Source organism: Carassius carassius, chromosome 3, assembly GCF_963082965.1.
Source record: "Carassius carassius chromosome 3, fCarCar2.1, whole genome shotgun sequence".
In the NCBI taxonomy this organism is placed as follows: Eukaryota; Metazoa; Chordata; class Actinopteri; order Cypriniformes; family Cyprinidae; genus Carassius; species Carassius carassius.
This window is the reverse complement of record NC_081757.1, coordinates 25,879,187-25,899,110: the sequence shown is the minus strand read 5'-3', so window position 1 is coordinate 25,899,110 and position 19,924 is coordinate 25,879,187. Positions and strand designations below refer to the sequence as shown.

Genomic DNA, 19,924 nt, shown 5'->3' with positions numbered 1-19,924 from the left:
TCTCCTAGACTATCCATCTCTCCATCATTAACATACCGATTACACAGCAGAGCTACAGACAGAACCAATCATGAGCTGGAGTTTAAACTCAGTTTAGGTTTAGAAGGGAGGGACATTCTCTGTTTCCTTTGGATGGTGATTAAAAACGGTAACTGAACTGCTTGGAATGGACTTCAAAGAGGAGGTTCCTACTGTGAGTTTGTGTGAGTGCTTTGTCCTCTTTGCTTTTATTCTGCAGTTTGTGTTTATGAAATGAGATGCAAAGGTATGTTTGAAATGTGCCCTGGTTTGTTAACCTGCTCAGGTTAACCTATGTCCCTCGACATCTTTAAAGAGACACATTACCTTAAATCCTCCTCAAAATACTGAATATAATCTTCTAACTTCCAGAAAGCAATGTGGTTAAATAAAAAATATAAAAAAGAAAATTTAAAAGTCAATTCAGACATATTATTATTACACAGAAGTTCACTCTGATTTAGTATATGGCTCTGCTTCAGAAGAGTTTGAGTAGACTAGCATTGAAGGTATAAAACCTTGCAAGCTTAGGGTCAGCATATTCATCAGATTTTAAGCAATCAAGATGACGTTTGGTGATTGACGTTGACAACACGCACAGTTCCAAGTGAAGCCTTCAGGGACCTGTGGACATTTCGCTGTCCTGAAGGGCTCTTTTCATCAAAAAGGCCAAACTATTGAAAGACATCAGGCGTTCTCCTCACTGACAATCTTGTTTCTATAAAGGAAGAGAAAACTCAGGTCTCTGGAGAGATACAAAAGCTTCTTCGCAAGCCTGTGTGAGGAAACTGTGGTGCCACTGGACTATTTTCCCTACTACCAACCGAGAAGAATGAAGATTGGTAAAGTACTGCCTCACCTCCAATCTAGAAAGACATTATGGACCTTTTGAATTTTACTGGGTCAGTTATATGTCTTACTGACAACACGAAATATATATATACATACATACATTTGACTCGAGTTTGAATCTGACACAGACAAATGACTGACTTCGTTTTGCTATGTCTAACATAATCTGACCAAGAAGATGTTTTGCACTCAGTGGCTCCCTGCTGCCGGGAAATAGGCTTTCTTTCACAGGGAGCGCCTTCACATGGTATTTTTGGACAGCACAGAACATATTTATTTTCCAACTGGAACTGAACAGGGCATTGTACGCCATAGGTTTCTAGAGCACCGTGTAAGTCCCAGAGCTGAGGAGGAGGACGCCAGCTCTCTCTCAATAGTGTCCATTTACACGCCTCACTTAAAGCTGCTGCATGCCTCATTAAATCTGTTAGTTGTCACTGTTTTGTGCATCACACACAGATTTACTGCTATGAAAATGACTTTAAATAGTATAGACAGCAATATGTACATCCTTTAGAAGATGCAAAGCATATGATCAGCTTGTTCAATTGCATCCAACAAGCCTTAACAGAATTCTAATAACTGTATATGTAAATATTTTATTATTTATAGAATCAAGGAATGATTTCCAGAGAAAAAAAAAACATTCAAAGTGAATTTAAATGCAATGCAAAATCTTAAATAAAATATTAATTATGAAATAATGAAAAAGTAATCATACATAATTTACTAATCATAATTTTAAAAAAAAGTGTCAGATTTTTTCATAAGAGATTTCCCCATCATAATGCAAACAGAATTCCTGGAATTCTGAACTGGATTGCCGGTATCCACTACCATCCACCAGACCTTTTAAAGGATAGATTTGACGAATTGAAATGGTCTTTGCATGAATTTACCCCACTCCACTCGTCCCATAAGGAATTTAGAGCAGACGCAGCTCCTATGCAAGCATGTGTGTTTGCTTAAGTGTGTGAACGTTTAAGGGGAGACGTAGAACAGTATTTCCTTATTCACAGGAACAGACCTGACATTATTCTTGTAGTTCAACAGCTGATTAAAGCCTCTATCCACAGCTGAGATCATTGCTAGCGTGTTTCACATACCTATTTTTTCACCAGCTACTGTATGTTTATTAAATCACATTTTGTGGAATATTACTTATTTTATGAAAGGAAATAAAAACAGGAAAACTTTGTGTTTTTCCATGTACTGTGCACTATTTGAAAGTGGAACTGTAGACAACAAGAATCCTCTAACGATTCTGCATCAGGAAAGAAAAAAAAAAAAAAAAAACTAGAAAAAACAGTGCTGGCTTTAGTTCACCGTTGCTGCAAATACAACATTTGTTTTGATTATGACTTGAGGACATTCCGTGAATTTTAATGTGTGTCTGTTACTTCAAATAAAAATTTGCTCTAAACGAAAACTTGAGACAGAGAAAGAAAACATGAGACAGACTGATAACAAGACATGTGGTTGGTATATATACCCATTACTTCTTTGTAGTTACATAACCCATTTTTCCTGACATAGGTAATGTTTCGCAGCATTGCCTTAATTTGGCCTTTGAATATACGAATATACAAGACTTGAATTGAAAAACACAAAGTGGGTGATACATACATAAAGATACACAAAGTCGTTGAATATCTTATTAAAGGAATATTTCTCCCAAAAATGAACATTTGCAGAAACTTTACCTACTGTCAGGCCATCCAAGGTGTAGATAACTTTGTTTTTAATCTGAACAGATTTAGATAAATTTAGCAGTACATAATTTTTTCACCACTGAATCCTCTGCAATGAATGGGTGCCATCAGAATGAGAGTCCAAACAGGTTATAAAACAAACATCACAACAATCCAAAGGTAATCCACACGACTCTAATCTACCAACTAATGTCTTGTGAAGTGAAAAGCTGCATGTTTGTATGGAAAAAAATAAACCGTCACTTCTGGCCAAAAATAGGAGTCCATAATCCATAATAATGCTTTTCCCAGTGAAAACATCCATCCCCTGTTGTCCTGTCATATTAAAATCCACTAACATATTTGTTTAGAATATGAACAGTGCTTGATCTGTGCATATTGTTCAACTGATTTAAATGGATTTGTTTGAAGTAAAAAATGCATTTATTACTATTATTATTATTTTCACCAACACATTGTAATCGATTGGACTGGAGTCGCTTGGATTACTCGTGGATTATTGTTTTACTCACCCTCATGTTATTTCAAACCTGTATAAGTTTTAATTATGTTAAACACAAAAGAAGATATTTTGAAGAATTTTGAATAATCAAACAGTTTTTTGTCCCCATTGACTTATTCCATAGGGAAAGAAATACTATGGCGAACATCAACTGTTTGATTACCAGCATTCTTCAAAATATCTTCTTTTCAACATAAGAAAGAAACTCATACAGGTTTGGAACGACATGAGGGGGACCTTTTTGGGTGGACTATCCCTTTAAAATCAAGCATAGATAATTAAGTGCTAAGTCATAGCTGCCAATCAAGATTACGACCACACATAAATTCATGCATATCCAAGGGGCGACATCAGTTATGTGATTTGGAAAAGAGGAGGACAGAGCACTTTTATAATGGAATCTATTGTTCTTTAATGCACACTTCTGGTTTGACTAAATAGGGAACATATGTAAGATGCGTTTCCTGAGCCCTCTCCAACAGAGACGCCTTTGTCAAAATGAATGTGGGGCTGAAGTGATGAAATCTGCCAAACTGTAGCACTTGAACGCACAGACCTTCCCTCTGTATGTTGTGCCCAGGTTGAAAGTATCAGATCTGAATTTTCTGAATGGCTGCATGTTGGTTAGAAGCTTATCAGATGTGTGGTGAATAGGTGTATTTAAAAATGTGTGGTATAGCTTCATCAGAATTGTAACAAAAAAATATTAAAAAACCTTTAAAAAAATATTCAAAAGTAAACCATGAAATTCAAAATGGCAAAAAAAAAAGGAAGCACGAGCAAGGCAGTGTTGTTGGTGCATTAATGGTAACATTCATATATGCTTATATTCTTGTTTTCTATTTACATATAGACATTGTGGCATATCAAAATCATGTTGCGGTTTTCCCAAATTGCACTTACCCACTCAAAACAAAACTGGAAGTCTGTTAAAAGAAAAGGTCTGTGTAAACATTTGCACAGATTTCTGTTTAAACAAGAAGGTGTGCTCTGCATCCTGAGGCTGCTCAATAAGGAGCCTTGTTAAATGCAGGTTGTTGACCTTGCTGTTTATAAAATGTGCTTTTCATAAGTGACATAGAAGCTCACTGTGACCCCCACCTAGCCAAACTTTGACATACTATGTGGGCTGTGATCAGGCTACAAACTGACTGGCAAAAATGTACTTACAAGTCAATGCTCAGTCCTCAGGACTTAAAAAAGATAGTGCTGACATCAAGATCTTTGCTTAGAAATGGCATTCGTATATCATGGTGCATCTGTACCTACAGTACTGCCTATGTGTGCATCGTCTCAGAATCAGGAAGACATAGTGTTTTAAATAAATGTGTCTCTAAAAACAACCATATGCTAAATTGGTAAATTGTGTAAAGCTTTCCAATAAAATGTAAAACATCCCTGATATTTTAGTGGTTTTATAATGCCACTAACTTTTCACAGCAAGCTATTAATAATTAACAAATTGCCATTATACATAACTAGAAAGCCAGAACAGACACTTTGACAAGGTGAATCACCAAATTCTCAGGTCCACCTTTTCTGAACTGTGCATCACAGCAACTGCACATCTCTGACTTGAGTCCTACCTCACTGGCAGGAGTGAATACATTTCATGCCTGGGTGCTTCTTCAGCTATGGGCTTTTGACCCTGTGTACTTTAAGCAAATAAAGACATTTAAAACACACTTTTCACACTCTCACAAACAACATCCAACATACATGCATCACATGAGAATTTTGTCATTTGCTTTTTCTTTTTCAGAAAGTCATGAACATTTCTACCACAGTGTCATTTCCAGCACATCGGCCTATGTAATGTATTTAAAAGCATTCTGTTTAAGTAATAATCTATTATAATCTCATACAAATGTTTCAGTTCGCTTGAAACTGCCTTGCTGTCACTTATATTACACATTATGAAGTGTCATATTTTTAGGTGAGTGGGTCTTGTGTTCAAAATAACAAATAAAAAAAAGTTAGTCCACATTATCTATACTGATTTCTGAATATTTAGCTTTTTTTGATATTAAGAGTTTAAACTTAATTTTCTTTGAAATTAAGAATATAGGCTATTCATGCCCACAAAAGTTCAGCCAAATATTAAGCAACACACCCCCTTTTCAACCAAAAATGGTTTATCACAACACTTATTATATGTTATGGTTGTTTTATTTATTTATTTATTTATTTATTTTACATAATTTTATATACAATAATATTTTTTTCAAGGAGTAGACTGATTGACTTTGCACTATGTTTGGTAAATTGTTATGTTTTGCAATATTTTTATGAAGACAATTCAAGTATATTCAAATTTGAGGTTACTTTATCAAGACAATAACATGTGGTTGGTCAGACAAGGCTTGACATTACAATTATCTGTCAACTTATCTTATCTATCAAGTTATCTATAAAGCCAACTTCTGGACAGCATTAGTTGTCATTACCAGTGGTGTAATGTAACGAAGTAATAATACTTGGTTACAGTAGCCTACTTAAGTGTTTTTGGGAGTATCTGTACTTTACTTTTACTTATATTTCTGCCAACTTCCACTTTTACGCCACTATATTTCCTAATTAAAATGTATACTTTTACTCCAATACATTTTCCTGAAGTATATTTGTTACTTACTACAAAATAAAAGTAGGTTTGACGAATCACTGGTCTGGGGTTTGCCAAAACACCTTTGCTGTTTGCAAACAAGTGCGTGCACAACCGCAGATTATTAATTTCCCACTCAAATCAAGGCTGGGGTGTGCGATATACAGTATATTGTCTGAGATAATGTAGTAAGTGTTGTTGTAGTTGTCAGGGTTATGGACCTATTTTGTGTTTGTCTTTGTTCCATGTACTCTATGTCCTGGATTTCCCAAGTGTTTCCTTATGCCATTATTTGGTTCTTCCTGTTTCCTGTTCCCATTATGTTCTCTGATAAGATCTCCATTAGTTCCAGCTGTGTCTGATTAATTATTTGTTTTACTCCCTGTAACTAAGTCCTGTGTTTCCTTGTTTCCAGCGTCTGGTGTTGAACATCTTCACGTCTGTCACTGTTTGTATCCCTGTGGTTCTGGTTTGATTTAAGTCGATGTAGAGCATTTCTTGCATCTCCACGTATCCTCGTTCCCTTTCCCCTTGAGGAACTGTGACAGAACACCGAACCAAAACAGTATAGTAAGCAGCACCCCTTCTCCCTGTTTTGTTTCCTTGTTTTTTGAAAGTCTTTTTGTTTTCCCTTGTTTTCCTCCTGCGACATGGGAATAGCCACACGCTTTTCTGTCATAGTCCGCAGGGATCTCCCCTTTGTGTAGCATGCGTGGGAGTTCTGCGGGATCGCCGCAAAAACAGCTCTGGACGACACCATGCTAAACTCTCTGTTCTGGATCGGGGCCATTTGCTCCGTGGACCTCCCAGACACCACAGGACTGAGCTGGAGGGAAGGGATCCTCTGGTGTCTGGAAAGCGTCCATCCCCGATCCAGAACCAGCCTGCCATCCTGTCTGCCAGCCGTTCCCAAGTCAAGAAAAAGACTGCTCTCAGCCCTCATACTAGCCCCAGAGCTCGCTCCAGTGTCGGCTCCAGCCCCAGAGCGCGCTCCAGTGTGGGTTCCAGTCCCCATATCCAGCCCAAAGAGGCCTCCTGTTCCTGAGTTTAACCCACAGAGGACTCCAGTCCCAGAGTTTATTCCAGAGAGACTCCAGTCCCTGAGTTTAGCCCAGAAAGTGCTCCAGTTCCCATGTGAGTGAGTGAGTGAAGTGAAGTGACATTGAGCCATGAATGTCACTTCATGAAGTGCATACACACAGAATTGGTACCCATCCAAAGTGCATACACACAGCAGTTAACACACACACATACACTGTGAACACACATCCGGAGCAGTGGGCAGCCATTCATGCTGCGTTGCCCGAGGAGCAGTGCTCAAGGGCACCTCAGTAATGGTATTGCCGGCCCAAGATTCGAACCCACAACCCTAGAGTTAGGAATCAAACTCTCTAACCACTAGGCCATGACTTTCCATGATGTCCAGACCAAGGAGGGCTCCAGTCCCCAAGTCAAGCACAGGGTGGGCCCGAGTTAGGCCTAAAGAGGGCCTCTACAGACGTTATTCTCCCTAAGGTTTTATTTGGGGGGCTGTGGGATGTAGTAGAGGTCCATCACTGGAGGCTGGTCGAGTGCAGAGGTTCCCTGCCCCCGAGGTCCCTCTTCATGACCTCCTGAACTGTCTGCTCCACCATGGTTCCTTGAGCTCCCTGTTTCACCATGGCCTTCTGAACTGTCTGCTCCGCCATGGCCTCCTAGTCTGTCTACTCTGCCATGGCTTTCAAGCTCCCTGTTCAAACATGGCCTCCTGAACTCTCTGCTCCACCATGGCTCCCGAGCTCCTTGTTCAAACATGGCCTCCTGAACTGTCTGTTCCACCATGGCATCCTAGTCTGTCTGCTCCGCCATGGCTCCCGAGCTCCCTGTTCAAACATGGCCCCCTGAACTGTTTGCTCCGTCATGGCCTCATAGTCTGTCTACTCCGCCATGCCTCCCAAGCTCTCTGTTCAAATATGGCCTCCTGAACTATCTGCTCCGCCATGGCCTCCTAGTCTGTCTGCTCCGCCATGCCTCCCGAGCTCCCTGTTCAAACATGGCCTCCTGAACTGTCTGCTCTGCCATGGCCTCCTAGTCTGTCTGCTACGCCATGGCTCCCGAGCTTTCTGTTCAAACATGGCCTCCTGAACTGTCTGCTTTATCATGGGCTCCTAGACTGTCTGCTCTGCCATGGCTCCCGAGCTCCTTGTTCAAACATGGCTTCCTGAACTGTCTGCTCCACCATGGCTCCCGAGCTCTCTTTTCAAACATGGCTTCCTGAACTGTCTGCTCCACCATGGCTCCCGAGCTCCCTGTTCAAACGTGGCCTCCTGAACTGTCTGATCCCCCATGGCCTCCTAGTCTGTCTGCTCTGCCATGGCTCCCGATCTCCCTTTTCAAACATGGCCTCCTGAACTGTCTGCTCCGCCATGAACTCCTAGTCTGTCTGCTCTGCCATGGCTCCTGATCTCCATGTTCAAACATGGCCTCCTGAACTGTCTGCTTTATCATGGGCTCCTAGTCTGTCTGCTCTGCCATGGCTCCCGAGCTCCTTGTTCAAACATGGCATCCTGAACTGTCTGCTCCGCCATTGCCTTCTAGTCTGTCTGCTCTGCTATGCCTCCCAAGCTCTCTGTTCAAATATGGCCTCCTGAACTATCTGCTCCGCCATGCCTCCTGATCTCCCTGTTCAAACATGGCCTCCTGAACTGTCTGCTCCGCCATGGCTTCCTAGGTTGACTGATCCGCCATGGGTCCCAGAACAGGTATGCCCATCCCCCCTCCTTTTTGGATGGTGTGGGGCGCATAGACGTGCCTTCTGGGAAGGGGGAGTTATTGTCAGGGTTATAGACCTGATTTGTGTTTGTCTTTTTTACATGTATTCCATTGCCCTGGTTTTCCCATGTGTTTTCTTATGCCCTTATTTGGTCCTTCCTGTTTCCTGTTCCCATTATGTTCCCTGATTAGTTCTCCATTACTTCCAGCTGTATTTGATTGTTATGTAGTTTACTCCCTGTACTTAAGCCCTGTGTTTCCTTGTCTCCAGTGTCCGGTGTTAAACGTCTTTGTAACGAATTAAACCTTCATAATCATTGGGAAGAAGGAGGCGGGAACCGGCGGACAATCAAATGATATTTTAATGATCAAAATAAACACAAAACAGCACGTCAGCCCCTCACGGACGACTGACGTGCACAAATAAAAATCAAAACACAAACTAAAACCCAGGCCTGGTCCTCTCTCGTCCTTCACTGTCGTCGCTCCTGTTTTATATCCTTCCATCTCCTCTGTGGGACTCGAGACCGGTGGGTCGAGCAGATGTCGCTCATTTCCAATCACTCCACCGGCCTCGCACCTGTTCCCACGTCTCTCGGCCCCGCCCCACTCGTCACAGTCTTCATGACTGTCAGTGTTTGTATCCCTAAGGTTTTGGTTTGATTAAAGTTGATGTTAAGCATCTCCTGCATCTCCACGTCTCCTCATTCCCTCGCTCCTTGAGAAACTGTGACAGTAGTGATGTACAATCTGACACTGAGTATCACCAAATCACACACAAAGAGTGCATGCATGTGTTTATTAGTCTATTAAAATACAAAAAATGCTTCTGTATGCTTTTTATATATAATTTTATATAGTTAACTTAATCTATCCACCTTTTTCTTCAATGCGTAAGTAAGCCCATGGGTGAGACTTCCGGTTCATTAGCCACTACATGTAAATAACGAGTAGAATAACAATGTGCAGTAAATGGTAAAATGGTTTGCACTACAAACTATTGTGTTTATGATCATACATTAAAATTATATAAGACACGCCAACTTTCAATATCAAGCAGCAAAGTGAACTGTTTTTTTCTGCTAAATTTTACTGAACAGAGTGGACGCAGATACAACTAGCATTAAGTGACTTACATTTTAGACACAATATTGCCTGTTTTTGCTCAATTTTGCAAACGAAAATGATTCCCAACAAAGTTCACAGCACTATTTTGTGTCTCTGAGCAATGGAAGGTGTTTACTTATTAAATGAATCAGCTTTTTGAAGAATCGGTTGAATCTCAATGACATTAACAGTCATTTGCTGCCACCAACTAGCGCTTTTAATTTTGACATTTCTACTATTTTTTTCATGTTTTAAATCATTTCAAATTATCAGTATTCAACATTTTATGTTTAAATAAAACATTATTTATGCATCTGTAACTGAAGGTTAAATGTATCCATGTCCCCTCTGAGATACATTAAACTGTGAAAATACATTGAAATGTAACTTCAGATGCAGATTCCAGATTTCCAGATGTTTTCTTATGTTGGAATGAAACACACTAATTACATAAAGTGCTTCTTATTCTTACCCAAATATTAAAAAAGTGGAAGTTATAAAAAAAAATGGAAGAAAGAGTATATATATGTAAATATATAAATATATAAATTTTTAATTTTAATTTAATTTTTAATTTAAATTTATATGTATGTATATATAAATATATATATATATATATATACTTTTCATACTTCCTAATAAATATCTATAAATATCTAGTATGGATTTCAGGTACTTTATCCACAACTGGCCATTACTCATTTTACTACTCTCTAAAAGTGTAACTACACGCCATGTCGGAATTCCCGAAAGTGTTTACGTCCTCGTTGTGAACTGGGAGTTTTCCATCACGTGAAATCGCTTTGGTTGTTGCTTTAAAATCAGAGGCAACTGCGCCATCTTCTGGATTATAATATGCAGTTCAGTAATCTGATCGCAAAACGCGCCTCAGATCTGATCGAATCAGCGCTGATCTGAGAGCAGCAGAATCATCGAGCTGACGGCGAATCTCGCGAGGATTGGGTTGCGAGAGCTGGTCTGGGGTCAGCTCTAGCAGGGGAATTTGACCCAATGACGTTGAGCTAATGCGCTTAATGTTTAGATACAGGAAGTTGTAGTAGACAGCGAGGCCGGACTGAGGCAAGGTATGAAATTAAACCTATTAAAAATAATGTTAATCTGTAATCGAATCATTTATTATACACCAATATGTTTGCGGTCCTACAGCGATAATGTGGATTAAAGATTGTGTTACTTTAGGCGACGTCAGGAAAGTTTATGATGTAACTTAACTGTCGGTTGACTGCCTAACGTTAGCTGATTTCGCTTTTTAACTTACTTTAACCATGAACTTAGTTCAAGATGCACATTTATAATAAGTGTAACCTTTTGAAATTTATATATTTACGTTCACTCTGTGTAATATGGGTATTTTGGTCTACATAAAAGTACCTTTCCAGTTGTTGAGCGACAGAAGTTTCTCCTTGACTTCAGACCCGCCCAACAGAACTGCGCGAGGAAACAGCAGCTTACAATTGAATCCATCATTAGGCCTGGAGTCTCTCATTCTATGATTTTTCATTTGCCCTAATGTATAATCTCTTACCACATCCTCGGTGCATTTAAGATTTTAAAATGATACTCGTGTGGATATCTGTAAAATATAGAGGTCAGTTTCTGTGTGGCAGCCAGATCATATGGGTGGGGGTTTTGTTTGTTGCTGCTATATGTGTTGTTTGAATGATTGTGTTATTTTTCACTCATTAACATAACACTCTCTTGATGTGATTACAGATGGCTTGCAGTGACATGGAGAAGCTCAGCCTTGATGTGGAGCCCTACTGTGATAGTGACCTCTCCGGTTGTGCAGCAGCCATGGAGAAAGAAAGGGAGTCCTATCTGAGCCCGACAGAGAGCACCTCCACCATCAGTGTCTCCGCCAGTATCCCTCCAGACCAGCAAGGCTATGACGTGGAGTTTGACCCTCCGCTAGAGAGCAAGTATGAGTGTCCTATCTGTCTGATGGGTCTTCGCTCGGCTGTACAGACTCCATGTGGACATCGATTCTGCAACTCGTGCATCAAGAAGTCCATCAGGTGACTTTAAGTGTCCCTTTCAAAAATCATAAATTATCTTAAATTATCTTATTATATTTCTTCTGACACTTTATTTATAGTTTACACGTTAGTAAAAGGCCTTTTAGGATAATTTAAAAAATGCCTTTGAAATGCAAAATTTAATAAATAAATGTTTTAATAATTTCTATATTATAAATAATATTTCAAGAATATTTCAATACTTCGTGTACTGAAGAAACTTAGGTTTACTTGATTATGCATACATCATTGTTTTTTTAGAAAAATCATGTTCAAATAAAAATCATTTATTATCATGTATCATGTATTATTATCATTATCATGTATTTGATATTTTGCCATATAAATATCAAGCTGCACTAGATTAAGGTAAAATTGCTCAAACTTTTTTTTCCCCCCGTAAGATATGATCTCCATATTGACCTATATAATACTATAAGAGCCACAAAAACCTGATTCATCAAATATGATACTCAACAGAAACACATATGCAAGTTTTTTTTTTTAAATATGTAATAATACTGTGTGTCAGGCTTTATGGGGTTAAAAACATGAAATATAACTTCCTGTTTCCTGGCAGGGACACGGGGCAGAAATGTCCAGTTGACAATGAGGTGCTGCTTGAGGAACAGCTCTTTCCTGATAACTTTGCCAAACGAGAGATCCTCTCACTTACTGTCCGATGTCCTAATGAAGGATGCAGTGATAAAATGGAATTGCGCCAACTGGAGGTAAATTTGAAGGTTTGGTATGGTAAAAATATTTTAAATGCTGTATTAAAAAAATAAATGATAATTCTGTCGAGCACGTCGCACCACAAATAGCATGCATGCTTATTATCATGGTAACTTGCAGCCATTTTTTTTTTTTGATCAACAAGTCTTCAACAAGAACTGCCATACAGTCTAATGATGCCAAATGCCTTTTTTAAACAACATTTCTTTACTTAAGGGTCATGAACTGAGAAACCAAAATTCACTTTGGACATATAAGAGGTTACTGTACTATAAAAACAGTCTGTAAGTTTCAGAACTCAAAACTTTCTTGTTAGTCTAAAAGCCAAAACGACAACTTTTGGAATGTTGTCTATGACATAATAGTGTGGATAAGCACCACCTCCGCAGCTTTAGATCACTGCCTGTTTAGCCCCGCCCACTGATTCATGTTTAAGAGAGAGGCAAACGTGCAGATCTATGCAGAAACCAAACAATAAAGATCAAATATGGTTAAAAAAAGAACTTATTGGACCCAAGATATTTCAACTTAAAATCTTAATTAAAACAGTCCATGGCTATGTTACGCATCTGCTCCTCAGAGAGCCAGACCTTTCATGAATGGCATTAGTGTGGAGTCTTGCTGAATCACAGTTCTCATGGTGGCAACTTGTTTAATTGTGTTGTTACATTCTCTCTTCCTCAGAAACACTCGTCTCAGTGCAAGTTTGCCACAGTGCAGTGTCCTCAGTGTCTGGAATCGGTTCGTAAGAGCCATCTGGATGAACACAAGAGCGAGCAGTGTTCACAGCGGCGTATGACCTGCCCTGCCTGTGCAGGGAGCTTCGTGTTTGCTAATAAACAGGTGAAAACCCTTGTCTCCTGTTCACACACAGGATATGTTTAGATTTGGTTAAAGTGGTTCTGAAAGATTCTATTCTATTATTTAATCCTATTTAATTATTGTTTATTTTTATATTTTCATTTCATTTACTTTCATCATTTGTATTTTGCTTTATTTTTATGTAATTTTTTAAATAGTTTTATTATTGTAAAAATCTTTTAATTTAGTATTTTTAAAAAATATTGTTAAACATTTAAATAGTTTTGGCTAACGATAACACTGTCTAACATTAATGTCTAAAACATTTGTCTTCTTTTGTGTAGATTCATGAACAGATTTGTCCTTTCGCCAATACAGTGTGTGAATATTGCGAAATGGAGCTTATTCGGGATCAGGTGTGTCAGATGATTTGCCACTAATATGCACATGACCAGAGGCACAACAGTAATTTGTTCTGTTTGATACTTCAGATTATTCATTGTGAAACTATAAAACTGAATGAATCTGTTCTTATCGGTTTCAGTTGGCCTTGCACTGTGACACAGACTGTCTGAAAGCTCCTGTGGCCTGTACTTTCAGCACTTTTGGTTGTCATGTAAAGGTGGGCCATGAGATTCCTGTTATATAACACTCCGAAAACATATGCTTTGCTTTTTATCATACTGAATTAAGTGCGTTCTGGGGGCAGTGAAAATTGCTTGTTTTGTAAGGAATGAATACTTGTGTTCAGCAAGGATGCATTAAATTGATCAAAAGTGACAGTAAAGACAAATAATTGCTGTTCTTTTGAGATTTCTGTTCATGAAAGAAATCTGAAAAAATATGTATCATAGTTTCTACAGAATATTAAAGCAGTGCAATTGTTTTCAACACTGATAAACTAGACAAGAGTTATTTAAAACAGTTTTTTTACTGTATTTTTGATCACATAAATGCAGCCTTGTAAGAGATTTGTTTAAAAATATTTGAAAATAGTAAATAACACATGTCTAACTTTTTTTTATTTCTCTGGAAATTATTACAGATGCCAAGAAATGAACTGGCCCAGCACATGCAGGAATTTACACAGATGCACATGCGTTGCATGGCCGAGTTTCTGCGTAGCCAGACTCTCAGTAGCTGCCCAGTGCCCTCAGTTAATGCCCACTCTTCGTCAGATGAACGTGGGGCCTCTGCCCGAGCCCCAGACTCTTGCCAGTGTAGACAGGAGCTGATGAACCTGCGTGAAACGGTCTTGGAGCTGGAGGGCCGACTGGTTCGTCAAGATCAACAGATCCGCGAGCTGTGCATCCACAATGAGACACAGAAAAACCAGGTCACAGAGCTACGCCGGAAGCTGAGCACACTGGAGGAGGCCACCCGAGAGCTGGAAGCCCAGCAGTATCAAGGCGTCTACGTATGGCGCTTGGAGAACTTCTCACTTCACCTGCGCAACCAAGAAGCCGGTCAACCCATAGTCCTCCACAGCCCACCTTTCTACACGGGCCGGCCGGGGTACAAACTCTGCCTACGACTGCATCTCCAAACTCCCAGCGCCCCACGCTGTTCCAACTACATCTCACTTTTCGTGCACACTATGCAGGGTGAGTTTGACAGCCAGCTCTCCTGGCCCTTGCAGGGGATGATCCGACTTGCAGTGTTGGACCAGGTCGAGGGGCAGCATCACGTGGAAGTGATGGAGACCAAGCCAGACCTGCAGGCCTTCCAGAGGCCCACTGTGCAACGCAACCCCAAGGGTTTCGGCTACGTCACTTTCCTGCATCTACAGGCTTTGCGGCAGCGTGGCTTTATGAAAGACGACGTGCTGTTGGTGCGCTGTGAGGTCACGCCACGATTCGACGCTAGCCTCAGGAGGGAAGGGGTCCAACCTCGGGGGTCAGAACCTTCACTTTGAGTTCCTACATCGCTCCTGCATCCTAAAGTTCTCATAGACACTTTGCTGAAATGAAAATGTGGCGAAACCTGGACTTTCTTTGACTCTTCATCGTACCCCAGGCTTAGTAATGATAGTTTTATAAAATTGCATAACTCGCATGTCTGTTGAGAAGTGTTTAATATACAAATATTGTTTCTCAAAAACCTTTTAATCAGTGCAATCAATGGACAACCCTAGATATGATTAGCATCAGAAATTCACTGAATGTCCTGTCAACCAAGCTAAAGAGTGTAAAACTATAATGGTGCTGCTTGTGCTAAGTGTTAGCTTTCACAAATTCTTTTCACAATACTACATTCATCTGCTCATTTTTGCTGCCTTTTCTGCCTGCTCAACAGTAGGAAAAAAATATTTACTTTTCATTTATTTGACAATATCTGACAATTTAAAGTATCATTAGTACAGAGCAGCAGTGTTTACTGTGATTATACTAAATGTCGTGCATTGTTCATTTAACAACTTAAAAATGTCTTAAGATGTGGTTACATTAGCGAAGTTTTGATTAAAAATTGTTAATGATGCATGAAGTGCAACTCACAAAGGGTTCCTTTTAAAACCAACTCTTTGTTTGTTAATGGAGTGAATCTGCCTGGGGAAGTATTTCGCCCTCTTAATAAAACTCCTAGTTAACTGGATTTTACACAAGAAAATTTGTCAAACAACAGTGAATGTGATCACACCTTAATGCAGATGTTTGTCTTGAAAGAAAGATGTCAGCTGCTCTAAATTTCTGAAAGGTGCAGTACATAACAAGCTTAGCCAACAAACAAGACATTACTTTTTTTAAATGTTTTACCCAAGTCACCTAACTGCTCAATAGTGTGTGAATGTTCAACGTGCCTCATTGAAAAACTTTGACAAAGTATGAATACCTTTTCTTTAATCAGATGGACTAATATATGCAAGTTAATCTGATAATTGTATTGACACTGGAATTCTGACAACCATTTTTTCATATCATGTTTTTTACGTCACAATATACAGTGCTCAGATGTGTTGATGTTTGTCTTTATAAATTATTGAATGTCAGATAGTTTCTGTCTTTCTTTCCATGGTTTGGCAGCTGTCGTCCTGCCCAGTGTAAACTCTACTGGTAACAGTGAGCAGCTGAATGTCAGAATGAGCATTCGTCACACTGTGGCGTCGTAGGTTTCCCACTCGCTCAAGGTACATCTCCCCTTCCTGTTCTACTACAGGGGACAGCAGAGAGCCTTCAGAGATGTGATGAGTAATCCTTATCTCAGGATGACTCACTTGTGCTCTTGTGGTGCTTTGTTCAGTGCAGGCTACGAGAGTGTGAGAAAGTCACAGATTCTTAGCCAAAGTTAAAGGGGCTGCAACCTTTATGACATCCCAAACCTGTAGAACTTTATTGCATGGAGCACAAAAGGGAAATTTTAAGTAAATTAAGACTGGGTTTTTTAACCATCAAGTCCTGTGAATTTGGAACAACATGGGGGTGATTGTGTTTTTGGGTGAAATAACATTGTTAATTTGTGGTTGGGGAAATGGCTAACTTTGGGGTCAGATTAAACTATAATGAATCAATCTCAGTTGTCCTACTTGTGTGTCTGCAGTTCCATAAGTAGGGTCTGACCACTAGCGCCACCAGACTCTCAAGTTGGCAATATTGCTTTGATGGGCCTCTGGATTCCTGAATTCCCTACACACACAAGAACAGCCATGAACAATAGAGATGCTTAAACAGGTGGCCATTCAGCATGTGTTTGTGGTTAATATTCACCTGTAGCACAAGTAGCATTTGTGTGATGGATGCTGGGATGAGAGACAGATTCTTGCACAGCAGGTCACCCAAAGAGAGCTTCAATAGGACCAGATCCCTGAAACCGAGAAGAGCCATCTGTCTCACCGTCAACTCCTGCCCCTGCATATAGAATTAGAGAGAGAAACAGAATAAATTTCAAGCAGAATCAAAATCCACCACAATTAAATTAACCACAAGGTAAAAAAAATAATATATATATATATATATATAATACTATTTAAACTCACTAGATCTAACTCTACTACAGTCTATTTAACATTACTACTTTTTTTTTAAGAAGAAATGAATACTTAAAGGACACTTCAAAGGACAGTTCACCTAAAGTGAAAATACAGTCATTACTCACCCGCATGTCGTTCCAAACGTGTAAGATCTTCGTTCATCTTCAGAACACTAATTCATATACTTTTGATGAAATCCGAGAGCTTTCTGACCCTGCATAGACACAAAGGGAATTATCACTCTATAGTCAAGCCCCAAAAAGGTTGTAAGGACATTGTTAAAATAGTCATCAATGGTTCAACCTTAGTTTTTGAAGCTACAAGAATACTTTTTGTGTGCAAAGAAAACAAAAATAATGAAGAGAAGAAATTGTTGAAGTTGTTAATTTTGTTTTCTTTGTGCACAAATAGTATTCTTGTAGCTTCATGAAATGAAGATTGGACCACTGATGTCACAAGGATTATTTTATCGATGTCCTTACTACCTTTCTGGGCTTTGAATGTGGTAGTCGCATTAATGTCTATACAGGGCCAGAAAGCTCTCGGATTTCATCAAAAATATCTTCATTTATATTCAGAAGATCAACACAAGATTAACATCTTATGAGTTTGGAATGACATGAGGTTGAGTATTTAAAGTCAGTAAAGACTTTAACATTGTTACAAAAATTCCATTGTAAAGTGTGTAGTAGTGTTCATTGGTGTCAGGCTGAGTCTGATATGTGTATCCTCTAGCCTTGCTATGACACATTTGATGTCTCAGATGAGTGCAGACCTCACATACATGTTTGAATCTATTATACTATTTGCCAAGGAATGTCAAGTTCACAAGCAGATTTACCTGCAGAGGATATAAAATAGCCTGCAGCGTTGGCAGAATCTCAGTGAAAAACCTATCCCACACCTGGGCCAAAACAAACAGCTGTCTCTCTCCTGAGGGCAAAAGATCATGTTAAAGACATGCTTTAATGATGGACACAAACAGCAGATCCACCACATCTTGTGTCTCACCTTCATGCTTCTGAATCTCATCCAAAATGATTGATAGACCTTTGGTCAAAATCTGTTTCTGCAAATAATCACATGAAGCAATATTAGCATGTTTTTTTTCTTTTACTAGTAATGCATTTTATTTTTTTACTTGTTTTACCAGACGAAGAACACCAGGGCTCTGACACACTAAAGCACCTGAAAATATTCTTTGATAAAGAACCCCATATCTGTCCTTAGAAGCCACCTGCATGGGTGATAGCAAATAGCTGCTTAATGTAGTTATTACATTCATTTAAAATGTGATATTGCATCTTGTTTAGTTTATACCTAGTATTTTCATTCAAGCGGTACAGTTCATTCGGCTGTAGTTCCTCTCCCTTGAACACCTTAATAACAGCAGCGTAGATACTAAAACAGAAAGCATTCATATTTTTGAATATTAAAGTCATACTTCAAGGCAACTGAAAAACAAACAAAACTTGTGAGTACTGGAGAAAAAAAAAGAAAGTGGACATTTCAAAAAAATATCTATACTTATTTGTAAGAGCAGTGCTGGGACCCTGCAGGATGGTGTCAGTGGTGGATGGAGCTGAATGGAGGTCTGGTAGAACATAATGGTTCAATAAATAAGTCTGTAAAACTTTAGGAATGAAATAAAGACATAGAGCTTTCTTTTTAATAGCCCAGGCATGTAACATAGCCAACTGCTATGTCAGTTCAAAACAACCAGGTCATTTCCAGGTTTTTAGAGCTGTGTGAAAGTAGACAGGTGGATCTGACACATTATCTACTTCCTGTGGTACACCAACTTCCTGTTACTAACTGTCCTGTTCTGTTTACATCTGTTCACTCATTAACCTCAAATCAACTCAACACTTTGCATCTCCTCCTTTTGAGGATCTAGCACACTGACAACATGTCTGAGTGATACAGCAAAATCCTTTGAGAAAAGCACGGTACAATACACAAGCTCAAAAGAAGTCAGAGTTGGATGCAATGTTCATTGGTGCCTGATCTGGGCCATGTGACCCCCCCCCCCCACACACACCTTTATATATATGCAAACTGTTATTTAGATTTTTTATAATAAATTAATAATAATAAATTATTCTGCATATGCAATTACAACCAAACATACAGATTTACACAGTCTCATGAAACGCTTGGGACATCAAGAGTGAACTTTTTATTCTTTATTCTCATTAATTGTTACAAACAAACTATATAAATATTACAAATGAGTCAGAAATCATGTATAGTATTATTGATTTTGCAGAACACATAAATATATTCACTCAAACATTTGGAACAGAAAGTAAACTTTGTTTCAAGAGCACAAAGTCGAAGTAAAGGAACACAGAGAATGTAATACATACCAAGCCTGTCCATCACAGTGCAGAAATAACTATTAGCAGAGTCCTTTTTAGCTTCCTTACATAATCTAGATCAGGGCTTCTGCGTTAAGGAAAAAAAAACACTGTGGGTTCGTAGAGTAAATGTGTCCTCTTTTAGTTCTGGTAATCGTACTGAAAACAGACTTTGCAAATCTTTGTTTTCCCTCAAGGCTGATTTTGATGTCCCTTCTGCACACTGGGTAAATTTGCCTCGTCAACTGGTTACTGATTCATTACCTATGGGAACGTATTAGTCATTCTTGATAATGAATAATCAGTGTTTTTCTGTGTGAAATGTTTTTCATATATACGTATGTATATATATTTTTTTCATAAATTAATATTTTTACTTGACAAGGAGGCATTGATTTAAATACTTTTACATTGTTTACCAAACTATTTTAAATTAGGGTTTTTCTTTTTAACTTTTTTTTTTTTTTAGGAATCCTAAAAAAAG

The 19,924-nt window shown here is 38.9% G+C and overlaps 2 protein-coding genes across 4 annotated transcripts; one reads left to right on the top strand and one right to left on the bottom strand.

Annotated features, from left to right (window-relative positions):
• The first annotated feature begins 10,482 nt into the window (after positions 1-10,482).
• Positions 10,483-16,102, top strand: traf6 (TNF receptor-associated factor 6). 2 transcript variants are annotated; one of them, XM_059534519.1, is made up of 7 exons: positions 10,483-10,629; positions 11,279-11,580; positions 12,161-12,311; positions 13,000-13,158; positions 13,461-13,532; positions 13,661-13,738; positions 14,162-16,102. In XM_059534519.1, the coding sequence occupies exons 2-7, from the start codon at positions 11,279-11,281 to the stop codon at positions 15,029-15,031; spliced, it is 1,632 nt and encodes a 543-aa protein (XP_059390502.1). In that variant the 5' UTR covers positions 10,483-10,629; the 3' UTR covers positions 15,032-16,102. The 2 variants fall into 2 exon arrangements, with proteins under 2 accessions (XP_059390502.1, XP_059390508.1); XM_059534525.1 differs by lacking the exon at positions 10,483-10,629 and adding an exon at positions 11,017-11,153.
• On the bottom strand, positions 15,864-19,707 carry LOC132123843 (proline-rich protein 5-like). 2 transcript variants are annotated; one of them, XM_059534544.1, is made up of 9 exons: positions 19,450-19,707; positions 18,608-18,674; positions 18,401-18,481; positions 18,269-18,317; positions 18,092-18,149; positions 17,922-18,013; positions 16,818-16,958; positions 16,637-16,736; positions 15,864-16,359 (listed from the first exon to the last, which is right to left on the bottom strand). In XM_059534544.1, the coding sequence occupies exons 1-9, from the start codon at positions 19,460-19,462 to the stop codon at positions 16,100-16,102; spliced, it is 861 nt and encodes a 286-aa protein (XP_059390527.1). In that variant the 5' UTR covers positions 19,463-19,707; the 3' UTR covers positions 15,864-16,099. The 2 variants fall into 2 exon arrangements, with proteins under 2 accessions (XP_059390527.1, XP_059390519.1); XM_059534536.1 differs by lacking the exon at positions 19,450-19,707 and having other exon boundaries at positions 18,608-19,079.
• Positions 19,708-19,924: the final 217 nt, after the last annotated feature.

Excerpts from the sequence above, each read along its gene's own strand:
- traf6 (XM_059534519.1), top strand. The coding sequence starts at position 11,279 with ATGGCTTGCAGTGACATGGAGAAGCTCAGCCTTGATGTGGAGCCCTAC. Across the intron at positions 11,581-12,160 it reads TGCATCAAGAAGTCCATCAG|GGACACGGGGCAGAAATGTC; the intron begins GTGACTTTAAGT and ends GTTTCCTGGCAG. Across the intron at positions 13,533-13,660 it reads TGGAGCTTATTCGGGATCAG|TTGGCCTTGCACTGTGACAC; the intron begins GTGTGTCAGATG and ends TATCGGTTTCAG.
- LOC132123843 (XM_059534536.1), bottom strand. The coding sequence starts at position 18,771 with ATGTTACATGCCTGGGCTATTAAAAAGAAAGCTCTATGTCTTTATTTC. Across the intron at positions 18,482-18,607 it reads AGCACTGCTCTTACAAATAA|TATCTACGCTGCTGTTATTA; the intron begins GTATAGATATTT and ends TTTCTGTTTTAG. Across the intron at positions 16,360-16,636 it reads ATGGAACTGCAGACACACAA|CCTGCACTGAACAAAGCACC; the intron begins GTAGGACAACTG and ends ACACTCTCGTAG.